General features: G+C 36.6%; 1 protein-coding gene across 3 annotated transcripts in view; it reads left to right on the top strand.

Moving 5' to 3' along the window:
• spon1b (spondin 1b) overlaps window positions 1-18,957 on the top strand; it is an 82,137-nt gene that overhangs the window by 44,536 nt on the left and 18,644 nt on the right. For all 3 annotated transcript variants that reach the window (XM_067379368.1, XM_067379369.1, XM_067379370.1), the window contains exons 7-8: window positions 14,419-14,483; window positions 18,258-18,459. In XM_067379368.1, coding sequence (XP_067235469.1) covers window positions 14,419-14,483; window positions 18,258-18,459 — 267 coding nt within the window. The remainder of the gene's footprint in view (window positions 1-14,418; window positions 14,484-18,257; window positions 18,460-18,957) is intronic.

An 18,957-nucleotide genomic window follows, 5' to 3' on the forward strand; every position in this document is an offset into this window, starting at 1 on the left:
ACTTCCAAGTGTACAAGTGTGCTTACTTCCAAGTGTGTTTACTTTCAAGTGTACAAGTGTGCTTACTTCCAAGTGTACAAGTGTGCTTACTTCCAAGTGTGCAAGTGTGCTTACTTCCAAGTGTGCAAGTGTGCTTACTTCCAAGTGTACAAGTGTGCTTACTTCCAAGTGTGCTTACTTCCAAGTGTACAAGTGTGCTTTCAAGTGTGCAAGTGTGCTTATTTCCAAGTGTGCTTGCTCCCAAGTGTGCAAGTGTGCTTACTTCCAAGTGTACAAGTGTGCTTACTTCCAAGTGTGCTTACTTCCAAGTGTACAAGTGTGCTTACTTCCAAGTGTGCTTACTTCCAAGTGTACAAGTGTGCTTTCAAGTGTGCTTATTTCCAAGTGTGCTTGCTCCCAAGTGTACTTCCAAGTGTACAAGTGTGCTTACTTCCAAGTGTACAAGTGTGCTTACTTCCAAGTGTACACGTCTGCTTTCAAGTGTGCTTATTTCCAAGTGCACAAGTATGCTTACTTCCAAGTGTACAAGTGTGCTTATTTCCAAGTGCACAAGTATGCTTACTTCCAAGTGTACAAGTGTTCTTACTTCCAAGTGTGCTTACTTCCAAGTGTATAAGTGTGCTTACTTTCAAGTGTGCTTACTTCCAAGTGTACAAGTGAGTTTTAAAATAGTTAGCAACATTTTTGAAATGGTAACTTAAATGTACTGCTGTGGAAATTTGCAAAACAAGGACTCCTTGTATGTCCTGTGACAGAATTGTGTGGCTCAACTATGCTCAGATTCAGAGAAAATTAACATCAAAGCCGTCCAACTTTAAAGCCATTTTTCAATGTTTGCCGTTTGAAAACAAATGAATGTGTGGCTTGAAATTTGACCCATTTGTTTTGTTTTCTGACATTGTTTTGTTAACATGATGCTTTCAAAAAGTGGAATGTCCCACCATTGGGGTTTCATTGTCCTCAGCTTCTGAATGACATTTTTTAAGAGGCATAAGGGTTCACTTGGGGTTTTCATTAATCCTCCATCTTAATTGCTTGACTCGGTTACCTCACGTGTCACTTCCTATTAGCGGCATTTGGATGTGTAATGTGCGGAAGACAAGATAATTATGGTGAGATGGCTTGGGTAGTGCACAACATAGAGGAAAGGTTATTTGCATCTGTATGGAGCCTGACTGCCATAGAGCTACAAAGTGTCACGTCTGAATGTACTGCTAATGCGTTTAGCTTGAGTTAGACATGCAAGCTGTACTTTCCTAGCTAAACTCCCAAGCGGATACTGCATGAATTCAAATAGGAAGTAAAAAAAGATTAAATGCAGAGTAATTGCACTGGAAAGGTATGAGGGCATATATCTAATCTGTGTGTGTGTGTGTGTGTGTGCATTCATATGAACACCAAATATTAAATATGAAATAATAAAGTTATGTTCATTTATTTAATATTATATATAAAATAATAAATAAATGTAGACAAGCTTTGAACAATGTTATTAGAGAGGCTCATTGGCGCCGATAGCCTTGTGGGCAGTGCCAACATATAGCACCATTCGGACGACCCGAATTAAAGTCCTGGCTCTTGGACCTTTCCCGATCCCGTCCCCCTCTCTCTCTCACACCTTGCTTCCTGTCCACTTTATACTATCTTATCATAATAAAGCCAAAAATTGCTTGTTAGAGAGGCTAACATACTTTTTAGTGATCCATTAAATTTAAATATAATTTCAATATAATTTTGGTGCTCAGAACAGCATATCAAATGTATCTCTCTGTCACAAAATTTGTTTTGGAAGCTTGTGAAGAAACTTTTTGGCTCTGGAGCATTTTCTGAAGAGTTTATTGGAAGTGCATTTGTTATTATTCATTGCTTTGACTGGGTCTCGCCTCCACCCATGTCCAAATCAAGATAACATGAACTCCAGCGTGTTCTCATATTGCAGATGTGCTACAAGTCTTTCAGAGGAACTTTGTCGTAAGTCTTCAAGCTTGCTGAGGTCAGCAGGTCTATTTCCCTGCCAAGTAGGTCTATTCCCTGGGCTGGCGGGAGGTCGGAAACTAATTACAGAGCACAGGGCAAGGAAAAGTCAACTCATTTTCTTCCACCTCCTTATTGGTAGTTGCACTTCAGCATGTTGGTATAGCAACGGACATTGACGGATACGCTTTTGTCATAATGGATTTGTCAAATAAAGCTTGTTGCACTTTATACAATACCTCTTTCTGTCAACACATACACTCAAAATACACACTTGTAACCCACACTATGATAACATAAGCTTGGAATATGTCTCCTAAAGCCTAATAGACCAATTATGTTATGTAACACAGTGACCTGTGTATAAATGTGCCAACCAAGATGCAGAAATTGTTGACTTTTAAAGGTTTATAGATTTTAAAGTGGTAGCTGTCCAATTAGTAACTGATCATCCTATGAATTTTTGCCATCTGGACTTGTCATTACGATGCACAAATGAGAACCAAGGTTCATGTTGCTAAGCTACATGCCAACATCTGCAGTTATTCCAATTTTTGTTTGTCTAATTGGATTGAGTTTAAGTCCAAGAGCTAATGAGTGTAGGAACAATGGCTGGAAATCAAGTGATACATGCCGGCGTGTCGTCTTCGAATAATAAGGTGTAATTGGAAGGACCGATGATAATGGATCTGCCTTTTTAGAGCCAATTAAGCTTTTTTCAATCTCTAAACATATTAACATCTGTGTTTTGTTTAATTACACATCTGTTAAAATTAATTTCAACCACAACAAGAGTAAACAAACATGATTGTCTCTCAATTAAATTCAAGTGGCCTGAAAAAATTGAAGAAGATTGTTTTCTGTTTTCGCAATTTGAATACAAATGGAATCCGATATGAATTTGCATTTATTGTTCGTTATATAAAACAAGTGCCATTTGTGTCCCTCATGTACACTTTAAATTTTTTTTTTTAAATAACTTTTTTCCCATTATTCACATTCTGACACAAAAATCTAAAATTTCAGAATTATAACAATTATAATTTATTTTTCAGTAGGAAAAATAAGCTAGGATTTTATATTTGATCTCTTATATATTATTGTAAAATTATTTCAATTGTGTACCAGAGCTGTGCATCAGCCCTCTTCCTTTTTGTTTTCCACAATTTTTTAATATAATGAAAGCTTCCATAAATTAAAATCATGTTGTCAATTGTCATAATTACAACATATTTCAAGGACAAGCTAATTTCAACTTTAAAAAAAAAAAAATTATGGTCTACTGAATTAATATTGAATTAATCTGTTAAAGTATGTTTACAAACTAGAAAAGGCATAGAATGACCCTTATATTTAATGATCTCATTCATCCAGAGACTCTTTTGACAGGCAGTGCTTCCAAAGCAAACAGAGAGAAAATTAGTTTTACCTCTGTTTTTTCTTTTTCATAATGCATTTCTATTCAATATATTATACCGGCATATGAAATTCAAGGTTGATTGACTTAATCAGTCAACAGTTCATGGCTGATTGTCCACTCCACAAAAAGTCAGACTTGGTGATTAGGAATTTGACAAACTTTGACAAACTGTGGTTAAACTAGTTGTTATGCTAATGTTTTAGCCAACTTTATGAATGTTTCTTTGGGTGTTTATACGACAAAGATGCACTTTTAAACAGAAATTTCTTCCTTTATATTTTTAAAAAGTTTTGCGTACAAACATGTATATAAAATGCTGTGTTATGCATGCCAGGCCAGTAGGTGGTGAGGTCAGGATTAGAATTCGTTGGCAATGTTAGAATTTGGCGTACATGTAAATAATGCACTGGTTGTAGTAGCGGTGGAGGTATTCTTTGCTGGAAAGCATTATTAAACTCTCAACACAGTCCTGTAGTCCACCATTGTTGTTGTAGTTGTCAAGTACTCGCACATGCCTATAGACTGAACACGTAATACGTATGTGCATGATGTCGCCGGTTTATTAAATTCACATTTGTGTAGTTTACATAGAGGCAATAATGGTATAGTTTTCAAAACCTGTTTTCGAAAGTTTGTCTTTTTTAGGCCCCAATAATCTCGTTGTTGTGTAAATTAATGGCCAAAACTCAAGCTTTTTATTTTTAGTTAAAACATAGTGTAATGTAAACGGCACCTTTAATTCTGAACATTTTTTTCCCCCCTTTCCCTGTAGGAGTGTGAGAGAGAATTTAAGTGTGGACAGTCATATCTCTGCATACTTATGGCCGAAACCATTGATTAATGAGGCTTAGCAGTGCACTTTCTGGCACAAATCATCTGGTAGAGTGGTATAGCTTTCAGTGAATGCTCAGAAGATGATTATAGAGCTATAAAATGATTGTGGTTAGCATAGCTAAGATGATTTTATCTTGAAAGAGTCTGATTAAAAATTTGTTGTGTTTAGTTGAAGGTAAATCTCTCTTTTACTCTGAGTTATTGGTTATACAATCTTAAAAATGGCAAAAGTTTTTAGCCTGAAACCATATGAACCTCCATTTAAGACTGCTTTATTCTCTAATTCTGTGGAAAACATTCATACTGGGACTTTAAAGAACACATGAACAAACACACAGATGGAACCTATAGAAACTTTTATAAAGCCCAAGTTACTGAATCTATTTTTAAGAGACTGTTTGAAACTTGTACATTAAAAGTTAAAGAAAAGTTCAAGTTTCACACAAGTTTCTGTGTGGGATTGCTCAGATATTATAAATGCCAGTGAGTTGTGACATTTTCCCGATGCCTGCTGGCTGTTGGCCTCACCTCTCCTTCATCACTGACAGAATGAACGACTGAGAATTTTAGACTTTCGGCTGAAACGACGCTTTGGCCCCGATTGAAAGGTTGTTATAGCCAAAATTGCACATACAAAAAAGAGAATTTGAAAATACATTTGTTATATAAATGTCTTGTTTTCTTATTTTAGAAGTACTGTAGGACTGACAAAAATCCATAAGGCAGCCCTATAGAGTGTGAGAAAGAGAGAGCGAGGAAGAAAGCAAGAGCGAGAGGCTGAATGTTATCTCATTTTCTCCTGTCTTGCATTTCCCGGGATTACATTAAAGCCTGGATGGGGATCCAGTAAGAGTTGGTTATTATTAGCTCAGTTCCCTCTTGCGTTTTAGCAGTATTACCATAAACACAGTCAACTCTTCTCTCACTGTAAACGCAGTAACAAAGGGCTCCCAACCCTGGATGAAATTATGAGCTCTTTTGATGTAGCAATCTTGAGCCTGATAAAAAGGGACTATCAAGCTTTGTTTTTGTTCGTTTGATCTGAATCGTTGGTGTGTTGCTTGGCATCCCTTTCATGTCAGAATTATTAATTGTCTTCACCTGTATATTATTTTCCCTGCTATTGTTATGATTTTATTTAGAAGACTTCACAGACACTTGGCTGTGGGCTCACAGGAGAACTGGGGTAATTGTCACACCGGAAGTTATATATTTCACAAGGTCTATATTTCAGTAACTATAAGGTTTTTAGACAAAGGTTCAATTACAGAAAAGCTTGCTGACTCTAGCAGTGGTTTTGTATGTTTTTTTTTTTGTTTTGTTTTTTTTTAATAGTTCAAAACCTCCTTAAATAAGAATAATGCTGTGAGCATGTATGATATGCTGCTTCTGCATAAATAGACATACATAAATCCTGTAGCAGATCTAGGCAGGTGGAGCTGGGGGAGGTGGAGGGGTTCAGAGGAACTCTGATAGCAAACAGGATGAGCAAGCAATATCATTGGCTGCAGGATCAGCAGAGGCCAATCAGATTGTGCCATGTGGTAATGATGTGATTGCTTGCAGGTTGCATATAAAGGACCTATCAGCAAGCGTTTCATGACTGAACATACAGTACAACTTACCAAAATCTGCATCATGTCTCATGTAATCACTCAATCAATCAGTGTTTCAACCGCAGAAAGACGTCAATGAAACAGCTTGTAAACAATGTCATGTAATGTTACATTTACCTCAGAAAAGACATTCAATGTCCATATGTCATGAGTCAGCTAGAAAAATTAACTCTAGAGGAGCATTTTGATAAATATATGCACTATATTGCATATTCATTGTATTTTTTACTTAACATGTTCATCAATATTATGAGCACTGACAGGTGAAGTGAATAACATTGATTATCTCTTCATCATGGCACCTGTTAGTGGGTGGGATATATTAGGCAGCAAGTGAACATTTTGTCCTCAAAGTTGATGTGTTAGAAGCAGGAAAAATGGGCAAGCGTAAGGATTTGAGAGTGTTTGACAAGGGCCAAATTGTGATGGCTAGACGACTGGTTCAGAGCATCTCCAAAACTGCAGCTCTTGTAGGGTGTTCCCGGTCTGCAGTGGTCAGTATCTATCAAAAGTGGTCCAAGGAAGGAACAGTGGTGAACCGGTGACAGAGTCATGGGCGGCCAAGGCTCATTGATGCACTTGGGGAGCGAAGGCTGTGTGGTCCGATCCAACAGTCGAGCTACTGTAGCTCAAATTGCTCAAGAAGTTAATGCTGGTTCTGATAGAAAGGTGTCAGAATACACAATGCATCACAGTTTGTTGCGTATGGGGCTGCAGAGCCGCTGACCAGTCAGAGTACCCATGCTGACCCCTGTCCAGCGCCAACAGTGGGTACGTGAGCATCAGAACTGGACCATGGAGCAATGGAAGAAGGTGGCCTGGTCTGATGAATCGTGTTTTCTTTTACATCACATGGATGGTCAGGTGCGTGTGCATCGCTTACCTGGGAAACACATGGCACCAGGATGCACTATGGGAAGAAGGCAAGCCGGTGGAGGCACGTGTTACTTTGACCCTAAGCATTGTTGCAGACCATGTACACCCTTTCATGGAAACGGTATTCCCTGGTTGCTGTTGCCTCTTTCAGCAGGATAATGCGCCCTGCCACAAAGCAAAAATGGTTCAGGAGTGGTTTGAGGTGTATATACATCTTCAGTATAGTTTGGACTTGCTGGACTGTCTGCATACAGTGCCCAATTCATCATGACTCTGTGTCACGTTTATTTTTAGTGTTTCTTACAATGCAGTTGGCTGATATCGATTTGGCCTTATCTTTATTTTTAAAGTCGCATAAGTAATTAACCAGCAAAGTTACAGAAAATAGCATTCTCATTATACTTTCCTCTTCTTTTTAACAATTTCAGATCTGTTGCTGATTAAGTGAGCCTTTGTGTAATGGACTTGAAAGAACGGTGGACTTTTTGTGCTAGTGTGAAATCGTGCACCTTTCAGCAGATCCATAAAGAAGATTGTGAATCAGTGAACAATAGGCTATAGGGAATTACAGGGACTTGTTATTGAGTAGGGCCAATTAAAAATAATGTGTGCCAAAAAGACTGATTCATACTTTTTAACCATGCCAAACTATATATATATATATATATATATATATATATATATATATATATATATATATATATATATATATATAAAATACTGTAACCCAAAGACAGCTTCCAATTAAATAAAGCATTTTTCTTTATGCCAGTGTGTTGCTAATGCTATTCATTTAAAACTTTTGCCACTGGAGTAAAAAACAACAAAGACTAGAACTGGAACATTCCTAAAATACAGAGCATCTGCAAAATAATGTTTATTGTTAAAATGACCATGTTTTTATATAACCTCTATGCTAAGAACTCTTTAAGGCAGAAATCATTTAGTTGTGAAAATAAAAAGTGCAGAAGCCTTGCAAGTGTGAGACTGAGTTGTTAGCTCTGACTGACACCTCTCCGAGCACAACTCAATTACTGCCACCACGCCGCACTTGTTTTGGCAGCAGCTGATGGACACGTCCTGCGGGGATTGCGGTCACGGGCGGCACAGGGCACAATGGTCCGATCAAGGTCAAGATTACAGATGATTCAGAACTAAAAGGCAACACAAAAGTGCCGGTAATGTACTAGGACTGTTGAAGGATTATTCTGAATGGAGGTTATTGGGTGATAAGTAGCAGTGACTCTGAAAAAAGAGGTGAAGATTGGAAAAAGTGATTCAGAAGAGAACTTCAGTACACGCTTGCCGAGCTCTGGACGACTGGTAATTGCTGTTTGCCAAATGAGTGGCACTTCCAGAAAACTAAAAATATTTTTCATTGTCACTCTCTATCTACTCTCATTTCTTTGTGTGGCATGGTCCGGTTAGCTAGAAGATCAATGACATGACTCTCATTTTTGTTTTCAAAATAACATAAAAAATGTGTGCCATTAGTGAATAATATGACTTGAATACATATCTTCTATGATGAATTATTTAAAAATTAATTCTTATATTTTGTGTGTGGGGGGGGGGTGCAATTCATACATAAAATAACTTAAAAAACATCTTCTATGATGAACATGATTTTAATATCTGAACTAAAATTTATTTTAATAGTTTATTTTTAATCCTTTAAGGGTGATACAACTGTTATGATATTATAATGATGAAAAAGCCTCATTAGAAATTAAATATTTTTTTGAAAGGAAAGCCTTAAGTAATTATATTATTAATAACATAATTAATTATATTATTATTTCAAATTTAAACAAACAAACAAAAATAAATAAATAAAATAAACAAAACATTCTAAATATTCTAAAAAAGAAGGCAAGGTTAATTAAGATTGTACAAAATCATGTTATAACCCTCTATAAATGTACTGATATTTACTGTATGAAAAAACCTAATACAAAAATACATTTTAATAATTTCTAATATATGATATATTTGAAAATATTTTTACTGAATGGTTACACCATGACTTTTTTATAGTCATTAAATATAAACTTTTGTTGAAAATTGTAGTTCCAATGAATTAAATCCCACCACCCTAATGTCATCGGCCATCGCTATGTTTCACTGTAGACATCGTCCACTGCCAATTTGGTAGACATCACCCAACCCTACTTGGCACATAATTTTAAACTAAATTTTTCCTTTTCTTTGTCTTTCTTTATCTTATTTATCATTGACTCAGATGCCATAACTACACCATTATGGTGCAAAAGGCATATTTCACCATTCAACAGCAGCCTTTGGTAGTATGTGAGCTGCATGCCTTGTCAGTCGGTTCTGCCGTGTGCTTATATGAGACTCTTTTGAAGCCTGGAGAAATGGAAAGGTGTATATGACCTTCCCTGAGGCATTTCTCAAAGAACCCTCTGAGACCCTTTGGCTTCTCAGCAGTCACACTCTTCTACCTCTCATCCTTTGTTCCTCTCCTCTTCTTCGGCTTGCTCCATCCCCCCGGCAATTTGGTCGAGGTCAGTTTGGGGCGACAGTCTGTGAAGTGTAAAACCCGTTTTCAGAAACAGCAGCCAGGGACCCAGAGTGACACAGTTCTCATTTGCTGCACAGCAAGGATGGCCCACAAGCAAATTCAGTATGTGCAAGTGAAAGTCAACAGTTGTCCTTCTTATCTGACATCCTGGAAAATGTAAAACACTACAGGTGAACAGCATTTAAAAAAATAACAAATAGATATCACCATACTTTCCCCAGTTGATTAATCACAATACATTAAGACAATATTTGTTTGCTACTGAATTTGAGATTTCTGACTCAGTGTGTGAGAAAAAAACTCATTTCGAGAAAACAGCCTTTATATATGTATTGAAATTGAAATCTACAGTTGCAAATAGATACAGTGTAATAAACACTTAGATTTTGGTTTAGTTTTCTTTCCACTAGTCATTGAAGTTATTGAAGGAAAATAGCCCAAAATCTCAAAACACTGGTTTTGCCTGTGATGTCTTGCTTTAAAGTAATAATTTAGCTAAAATTACAATTCTCACATTGTTTACATTGTCATTGTTTACTCACCCTCAGGTTGTTACAAACCTGTATGACTTTTTCTTCTGTGGAACATAAAAGAAGATATTTTGAAATGTCTCCAGTGTTGTTTTGGACCCCATTGTCGTTCATTGTAAATACAAAAAACGTTTTTCAAAATATCTACTATTGTGTTTCACAGAAGAAAAATCATAGAAGTTTGGAACGACAAAAGGGTGAATAAATGGTGACCAAATTTTGGGAGAACTGTCCCTTTAAACACTGTAAATAAATACTGTCATTAGCATTCATACAGCGATACACGGGATATCTGCATCCGCAAAACAAACACCAGGCCAATGCGTGTGACCTGTATGTGAATGCGAGCAAGCGACCCGAAGAATTGAGAATAAGTTTGTGACCAAAACACCAAAGCAAAACTAAAAGTGCAGTTGCCTCAAGGTGATAAAAGTTGAATTGGAGACATTTTCTTTACAGGAGCCTTTAGGGAGCTGTAGACTCTCTCAAAGGTTGAAAAATCGCCAGTCTGCCTTGAACAAAATGTCTTTCTGTTTTCTTGAAGCTTCTCTGGTATATCCGTCCTTAAAACCCTCAAGGAGGTCAAAAAGCTTCAGAAGAACTTCTGGCCCATGGTTTGGCACTGATGTATTATTATTATTTCGCACCACAATCGATGTTCATGTTCGGAGCACTGGACCGGTTTGTTTCTTGGTTCAGCGGTTCGCCGATTTACTTTGAGATTTCGCTCCCAGGTTGTCAACCTAAGTACACTTGATAAATCCTCAGAATAAGCAGAAGTGATGTCCATTTGGCCCATTTCAGCCACTATATTTCTTTTTGGTTCAAATGCGAAAAACTTCCAGAGTGGTGGACCGTAAATTAATATCCTCAAGCATGTGCGGCACCATCTGCCTCTTTGAAATATATTCATCAATTTGGCCAATTAGCAGATTAATTGCTTAATTACTTCAAGGCAGCTGTGTATTTCTCACAAAAATGCCAACAATGCCAGAAAGAAGTCTTGGAGGCCGTTTCACAAACTTACTTCTTCCAGAAATCTTTGTTTGGTAGCAGCTGTTACTGAATTTCTGTTGCAAAGTGGGTCTATTGTTGAACCAGTTAGTGTGTCGATAAATATAGAAGTCGAATGCACAACAATATGTCTTTGTTGACCCATGTGGCCTGTGTGTGCTATTTCTGAGGATAAATGCAGTAACAGCAAATTTACTTTCAGTGCACTTGACCTAAACTGATGGCTGTTTTTTAAACTCCCAAACTAAATCTGCATGAAACGATCCAATAAGCATTGAGTAAGCAAGTGAATATTGATTTTTATGGTGCTTTGTATCGGTTGTCTTTGCGTTAATGTAATTCACGCAGGCCATTAGGAATGTACAAACTCACTTTGTACGTCTGTTTGATGTTGGGCGGCAAACTGTGAGTGTGGATACTTTCCTCACTCAGCTCTGCATCAAAAGAGCGTTTGCCACCAGCATGTTAATTTTTCAGTAGTCTCACTTTCATTGATCTGACAGAAGAGTTTTGTGAGGACATTTGTAATGACGGGTCGCTTGCTGCCAGTATAGATTGAATTTAAGTAAGGGGTCTCAAAGACACTTCACAGGCCATATTATAAGTATTTGTAATGAAAAGTATTTGTAAGAAAGCATTTGCTTTCTTTATTATCAATATGACATATTCATATTATATGAAAAATTATAATCATGTTTTTACTCGCGAACGTCTGACCTCAATGGACCGAACAGAAGAAATGAACCAGAGAAGATTTCCACGTCAATGTAGGCGGAGCCCAGAGCGCACCTTCCTATTACGCAAGCACTACGGACCAATGGTACTGAAGGTGTTTACCAGCCGGAGTGAATTTTTCTGAAAAGTTCACTTTGGCATGCTGTTTCACACTCCTGAAATGAACACCAAACAAACTTCGTTTTGGCCTGATTTTGTTTTAAATGGCCTCATACCAGTTATATGATGCATTATAATATAAACGTATTAACTTATAAGCAGTAATACATTACAATATTGCGTTACTCCCTAAAAAGTAACTACTTGCGGTACTCAGTTACATTTATGGAAAGTAGGGATGCACCGATATGATTTTTTGGGCAATACTGATACTGATATTTGTCACTTCCTCTCTTATTTGAAATTTTGTCATCAAAATAGATTGTATTTTGATCATGTTTTAAATAAGAAAAGTTCAAAAACACCTGCATTAATATACTAGCAGGTTTATTGCTTTATCATCAAATAATTTTTAATTAACATGGTTTGGATCTATTTAACATTCCGCAGGCCTACATAAAGACAACAGAACAAATATACATATGAAATAAACTGTGCTTTTTAGGTAGATTTAAAAGTTTTCAGGTTAAGTAAACAAATGTAAAATAGCACTGCATATTCTTTACTGTATAAATTATATACATATTAATCCTTCTTTATTGTAACAGACTTTATTGTGATTAAACTTCTAATTTGTTTTTGTATACATTTTATGTAAGTTTAAATATGTATGAGATCTCCTTTACTAAGGCAGGACTCTTATTTTGACGGGTGTTCTAGTCTATGTACTGACAAGGAGAGCATGCATGTCTTCAGAGTTATTTTGCAGATTTAAAATTTGTCCGTTTATTAAGCATCCCCCAAAAAGGCATAATATCTGTATGTATTTGTTAACTATTAGTTGCAATCAGTGTTATGAGTAATTTGCTGTATGTCGATGATAAAGCAATGGAGAGCGAGAGAGAGTTTAATGCGCACTTCTTGTGCTCTGTATTGTTTAGCTTTTGTGGTGATTTTATTGGAATGAAACGGACGCAATAAACTTAATAAAGCATCAGTAAAGTTTTGGTCATCATTTGGATGGGGTCCGCTACACTTATGAAAGTTACAAAAGTTTAGTCAAGAATAGTGTGCAATTTTTGTTATTTGATTAACTTTAAAGCACAGACAGCAGTGCTAGGATTACACAACAGTCATTATAAAGCTCAGCACCTTCACGCAGTTAATTTATAAACCATCAGTTTGTTATATTGGCCTTTTTCCTGCTACAGCCGATATGCCGATGGTTGTAAATTGAGCAAAAATCGGCCGATAAATATCGGCGCCCGGTACATCGGTGCATCCCTAATGGAAAGTAATGTGTTTTTTTGCCGTTACTTTATCTCACCTGAGCTGGGCTTGTTTTTTAATAACAACAAAAAGTTCTATTTTTGGCAAATGTTAAGGCCCTTTCACACCAAAAGTGAAATGAATAAGCCTCAGGCTGAAGGAAATGCATATTTACTCCTGTACAGTAGAGGGCTTCTAGATAGAAGAAGAAAAGGATACAGGAGAAGGACAAATGTATACACAAATATAATACACAATACACAAATGTGAATACACAAATGTAATGTTTATCTAAAGTAGTTTTTGCTTGCTATTAGTATTGTTAAATTGGATCATCAAAGGGCAGCAGCAAAGACATTGGTTAATAAAGTGAGATTAAATACATAAAGTATATTTGTTTAATTCACTATGTTTAATTATGGCAGGTTTGTGCAATATTCTGAGATTGCATTTCACTGCTTTTATTCATTTTGATGAATACTGAATCTGTTTTTGTGCAAGTGGGATTAGTAAATGCTCACATTTAGTCTAGAACAACAATAACCGTCATGTTCACACAGCGCGCACAACTCCTCTGCACTTACTCACAGTTTCACTCCATATGTGGACAGGAGAGCTGTCAGACAATACATGGGAAAACAAAGTAACTTGCATTACGTATTTTAAAAAGTAACTTAGATATTTTGTTGTAAATTCAAAAGTAATGTGTTACTTCACTAGTTACTTGGGAAAAAAAGTAATCCGATTACATAACTCAATTACTGCTTATAAGATGCCTGTGAACATACTGGTCACTTTGGGACAAAAGGAAAACATGATTTTTAAACTAAACGCTTTCTCAGTGTGCAGTGCATTATCAGACAGAGGTCTACATAATGAGCAGGTAAGGCACAAGCTCCATTATGCTTGAGTATTGCACCTGAAACTGTCAGCGGTAACTTGTACCTTCAGGATCCTGTCTGAATGTTGGAACACTTCTTTCAGCCCCTAGCATCCCCTGATGAATACGTACAGAGCCTGCCTTTCTTACTCTTTCTGTGCCTGTCGATCTCTGTCTGTTGCTTTTGTCTTAATCACACTCTCACTTTCTTTGTACGTGTCTTTGATTGTTCTTTACTAATGTGGTTTTATTATAGCTGTTTCTTTTGGTTCTCAGTAAAGTATTGTTAAAGCGTGGTGTCTTTTTCCCTTGGGTCCAGGTATCACATAACAACAACAACAACAAATGGATCAATGCTCCAAACAATAGCAGAAATCTTAAACACACAACAAGAAGTGAAGTATTGTTATGAATATAATATTTTCAGAGGTTTAGGGAAAGAAATAAAGAATGGAAAAGAAACTTTTCTTTTTGCAGTGGTGGAAAGATAGACAAATTGAAGAAAGTAGAACACAAAATCCTTGCTGTTTTGTCTCAGCGCACTTGTCGTTCTATATATAGGATGTAATAAAAATTCAAATTCTTTTTTTTTTTTCTGTCTGTTTCTCTCCGTCTGTCTCTCTCAGGGTGATGATGTTATGACAGTTATCAAAACCAAAGCCCAGTGGCCCGCCTGGCAGCCTCTTAATGTGTAAGTTTCCATCTTTTTTGTACTTTTACATTTATACTGAGGCCTCAGAAAGTATTTTGACACTTTAGCCACACTTAAAAATGTAGGAATGTCATTGCATTAGACCACATGACAAAATATAAAACCAAGTGTGACTTAAAGTGTCCAAATTTAATGGGGGCAACTGAATATATTAAATATGTTATTGAAGAACCAAAGAATCTCCATATGCAAAAGGTATTGTGTCTTGTACATGAAACATTAAATTTTGAAAACCCCATAAAATATCCAATATATTTGGGGACAGTAAGAAATTATTACAGTACTTTTATTCAGCGAGAATGCATTAAATTGTTCAAAAGTGACATAATACAAATACAAAAATCTATTTTCATCTTCCAAAAAATATAAAGCAGTACAACTGTCTTCAACATTGATAATAATAAGAATTATGTACGGACCATCAAAATCTGCATATTAGAATGATTTCTGAAGGATCATTTGACACTGAAAATTCAGCTTTCCCGTCACAGGAATAGGCAGTTTTATTTATTTTTGGACAAATAAATGCAGTCTTGGTAAGCATAAGAGATTTTCAAAAACATTTTAAAGGTGCCCTCGAATGAAAAATTGAATTTTTCTTGGCATAGTCAAATAACAAGAGTTCAGTACATGGAAATGACATACAGTGAGTCTCAAACTCCATTGTTTCCTCCTTCTTATATAAATCTTATTTTTTTAAAAGACCTCCGAAGAACAGGCGAATCTCAACATAACAACGACTGTTACATAACAGTCGGGATGTACGCCCCAATATTTGCATATGCCAGCCCATTTTCCCAACATTATGAAAGGAATTACACAAGGGCAGCCAGTAATAACGTCTGGATCTGTGCACAGGTGAATCATCAGACTAGGTAAGCAAGCAAGGACAATAGCGAAAAATGGCAGATGGACCAATAATAACTGACATGATCCATGATTACATGATATTTTTAGTGATATTTGTAAATTGTCTTTCTAAATGTTTCGTTAGCATGTTGCTAATGTACTGTTAAATGTTGTTAAAGTTACCATAGTTTCTTACTGTATTCACGGAGACAAGAGCCGTCACTATTTTCATTATTAAACACTTGCAGTCTGTATAATTCATAAACACAACTTCATTTTTTATAAATCTCTCCAACAGTGTAGCATTAGCCGTTAGCCACGGATCACAGCCTCAAATTCATTCAGAATCAAATGTAAACAATATAACAGTATAGAATACTCACATAATCCGACGCATGCATGACGAACACTTTGTAAAGATCCATTTTGATGGCGAGCTCCGTGGGCGTGGAGCAGGAGAATTAAAGGGCCAGTAGCCTTGAATCGGCTGATTTATAATGATGCCCCAAAATAGGCAGTTAAAAAAATGAATTAAAAAAAAATCTATGGGGTATTCTGAGCTGAAACTTCACAGACACATTCAGGGGACACCTTAGACTTATATTACATCTTTTAAAAAAAAGTTTTAGGGCACCTTTAAAAATCGTACTAACCCTAAACATTTGTATGGAACCCCAGAAATGACATGCAGAGAAAAATAAAACACATTGTAGCCACAAATTACGAATTCATTCCCTTGACTTAGTAATTAGTTAAATCATGACTACGTTGTACAACTTTGTTCCCTCAATTTTCCCGTACTTTTAAACGGTAGTGTAAGTTTCCGAATCTTTCCATTGTCTTCTTTCTCCTGAGTATTTTTTAGTGGAAAACAACAAGGTCTGGTTCATGAAAAAAAAAAACCTCTCTTTAGCACCTGCTGGGTATGTAGATGTTTCTTTCCCGCTCACTAACGAGGCGGTTAATATTTTATGTGCGGTTTTGTTTAGCGAAGGCTTCCGTTTTTTGATGAGAGTAGCATTTCCCCCGCAGTGCTTTTGCGATTGAGGTTAATGGCCTCCCTCCAGCTCCAATACATCAGGACATTTTCTTGACCTATTTTAACATCAGACTGTCAATTACCACAACCAATTTACCCCATGAAGAGGGAATGGAATGGCAGTTCCGCTAATTATTTCTAACCATAAGTCAAACGTACAAGGTACTGTACTTTCCACCTATAGGGCTCACTGTGGTGTCCCATAACTTTTTTTAAAGCATTAGAGACATAAATCACTTTTTTTTTGTGAGATGTATTAGATATGTTTGATAAACTCTTATAAAATAAAATTTGATATTAAAGTCCCCCTGCAGTCATTTTATCCCTTAAAACTTGTCTTTGATCACCAAAATGATGTATTTAAATGTTTTTTTCCTGTGAAAAAGAATTCTTCATGTCTTAAAATAGCTTTAATGTAATTCTACACCCTTGCTTCATTTAGTATACGCAGATCTATGAATATGCTAATTAGCCCCGCCTCCACTCACTCACGCCAGTTCAGAGATCCTCACTTACTGAGGTAAACGCTGCACAATGGTATCGCTCTTTACAAAGTAGGACACATAACTGTAATTAATATGATTAGCCTTTTTGTTGACTATATTATCAAACAGCTGCTAATAATGTGTTGCTAATGTTACACAAACCATATTCCCGTTTGACATCTCAGAGTCAGACAACTGCCTTCTAACAATCAGCATCCTTACAAACTCAGAACGTCGGTGGAGAAAGGCATATAGTTCATCATAACATTGTAATAAACATCATACACCCGCCATATTGCTAAATCTTGATATTGCTAATGCTTATCTTGAGGCTCCTTTGCTTAGAGTGGTCAGTTAATGATATGCTAAAGCCCTCCGGCACATTGGCAGTTTGTGACGTCACAGACGCCAGCGATTTCAAACCACGTTTTTAAAGAGAAAATACTCAGCAATTGTGACTTATGAATTTGCACATGGTTTGTCTTAAAGAATATTTAAAACACCACATAGACATAAACAACATTAAAAACTTGATTTTCACCACAGGGGGCCTTTAAGGAAGGGTAGCTAACATTCTTTGCTGAATGTCTGGTTTGTAGACATAAGTCCACCATTTTCTTTCTTTAATAGACAGAGAACAGTATGCATAGATACTCAGTTACACAGTTCTGGGTTTAGAGGACCTGGAGAAGAAGTCATTTGAGAATCATTGAGTCACCCCCCCCCCCCCCCAAAAAAAAAAAAAAACGTTTGCACCTCTTCACATATAGTGAAATAAAAATCATTGAGGCTTGTTGCATTTAAAACATATAGGTCAGGGATATTAGGGTTCAATTTATTTAATCTTACAGGGGTTAAATAAGTTCTCTTATCCAGTTATATTGTAGTCGTCTCAACCGAGTATCATTGGTTTATGTTTGTGCCTTTAAGCTTATTGTACCCTATTCATCCTCTGATTTTATTTTATTTTTGCAGACATTGTGCTTGTTATTTGGCATAGTCCTTGGTTTTGATTTCAAAACATGAATTTAATTCTCATCTGCCTGGAGTGCATGGCTTTCTCTTCCTCTCTCTTCTGCTCTCAAGTGTGGGCTGTGAGAGTCATAAGGTGCTGGTTTCATGATGAATATTTAATATGTGTTAATCAATAGATCCAAGTAACATCTTCAAACGCGCAGCCTGCTCTGCTCAAATGGCAACAGTTGCTTTGGTGATGGTTTGTTATCAGGGCAATTAGTTTGATTAATTACCATCTGCATGGATTCTAACAAATTATGCCTCAGCGAATAATACATGACACTGACTTCTTGTAAGTGGCGCTGTGTTTGTGTACAGTCCTTGCTTTGAAACAACTTCACCTTTTCCTTCGTCTTCTCTCAGGCGTGCCGCCCCCTCGGCAGAGTTCTCGGTGGATCGAGCCCGTCATCTAATGTCATTCCTTACCATGCTGGGCCCCAGCCCTGACTGGAATGTGGGATTGTCTGGGGAGGACCTCTGCACCAGGGATTGCGGTTGGGTCCAGAGACTGGTGAAGGATTTAGTGCCATGGGACGCCGGTACTGACAGCGGGGTCACTTATGAGGTCAGCTTTCATAGAGTGATTACGTAATTACATTTAGAACATACCGTTAGATCTTTCAAAATCCATATACCATATCCAGATCTTTCAGAATCCATATACAGTTGGTCAACGCAAGTCATTGTGGATAACTCTGTGTGGATTGAAGCTACGTTGAACAATCAAAGGGATAAATCGCATCTCTTCTACTGTATGTTAATCTGAGACCTTGTCTTCACAAACTCTTTATGACAAGACTTCAAGTCAGTTGCTTGGTTTGTCTTATATACATTGAATTTTTGTTAAAAGTTGGGCTATCAGTAGATTATTTAGTATTTAAAATATTTAATCACATTTTATATATTTTTTGTAGTTAACATGTTAATGCATTCAGTTTCAAGAAAACTAAATAATACATTTCTCAAATTATTCAGATAATTAAAATCTGCTCTTGCACGAAACATAACAGATTTTGCAAACTGCATGCAAACACGGACCTAAGTGCAAATGTGCGATACTTAA

This window comes from Chanodichthys erythropterus, chromosome 24, assembly GCF_024489055.1.
Source record: "Chanodichthys erythropterus isolate Z2021 chromosome 24, ASM2448905v1, whole genome shotgun sequence".
NCBI classification, from domain to species: Eukaryota; Metazoa; Chordata; class Actinopteri; order Cypriniformes; family Xenocyprididae; genus Chanodichthys; species Chanodichthys erythropterus.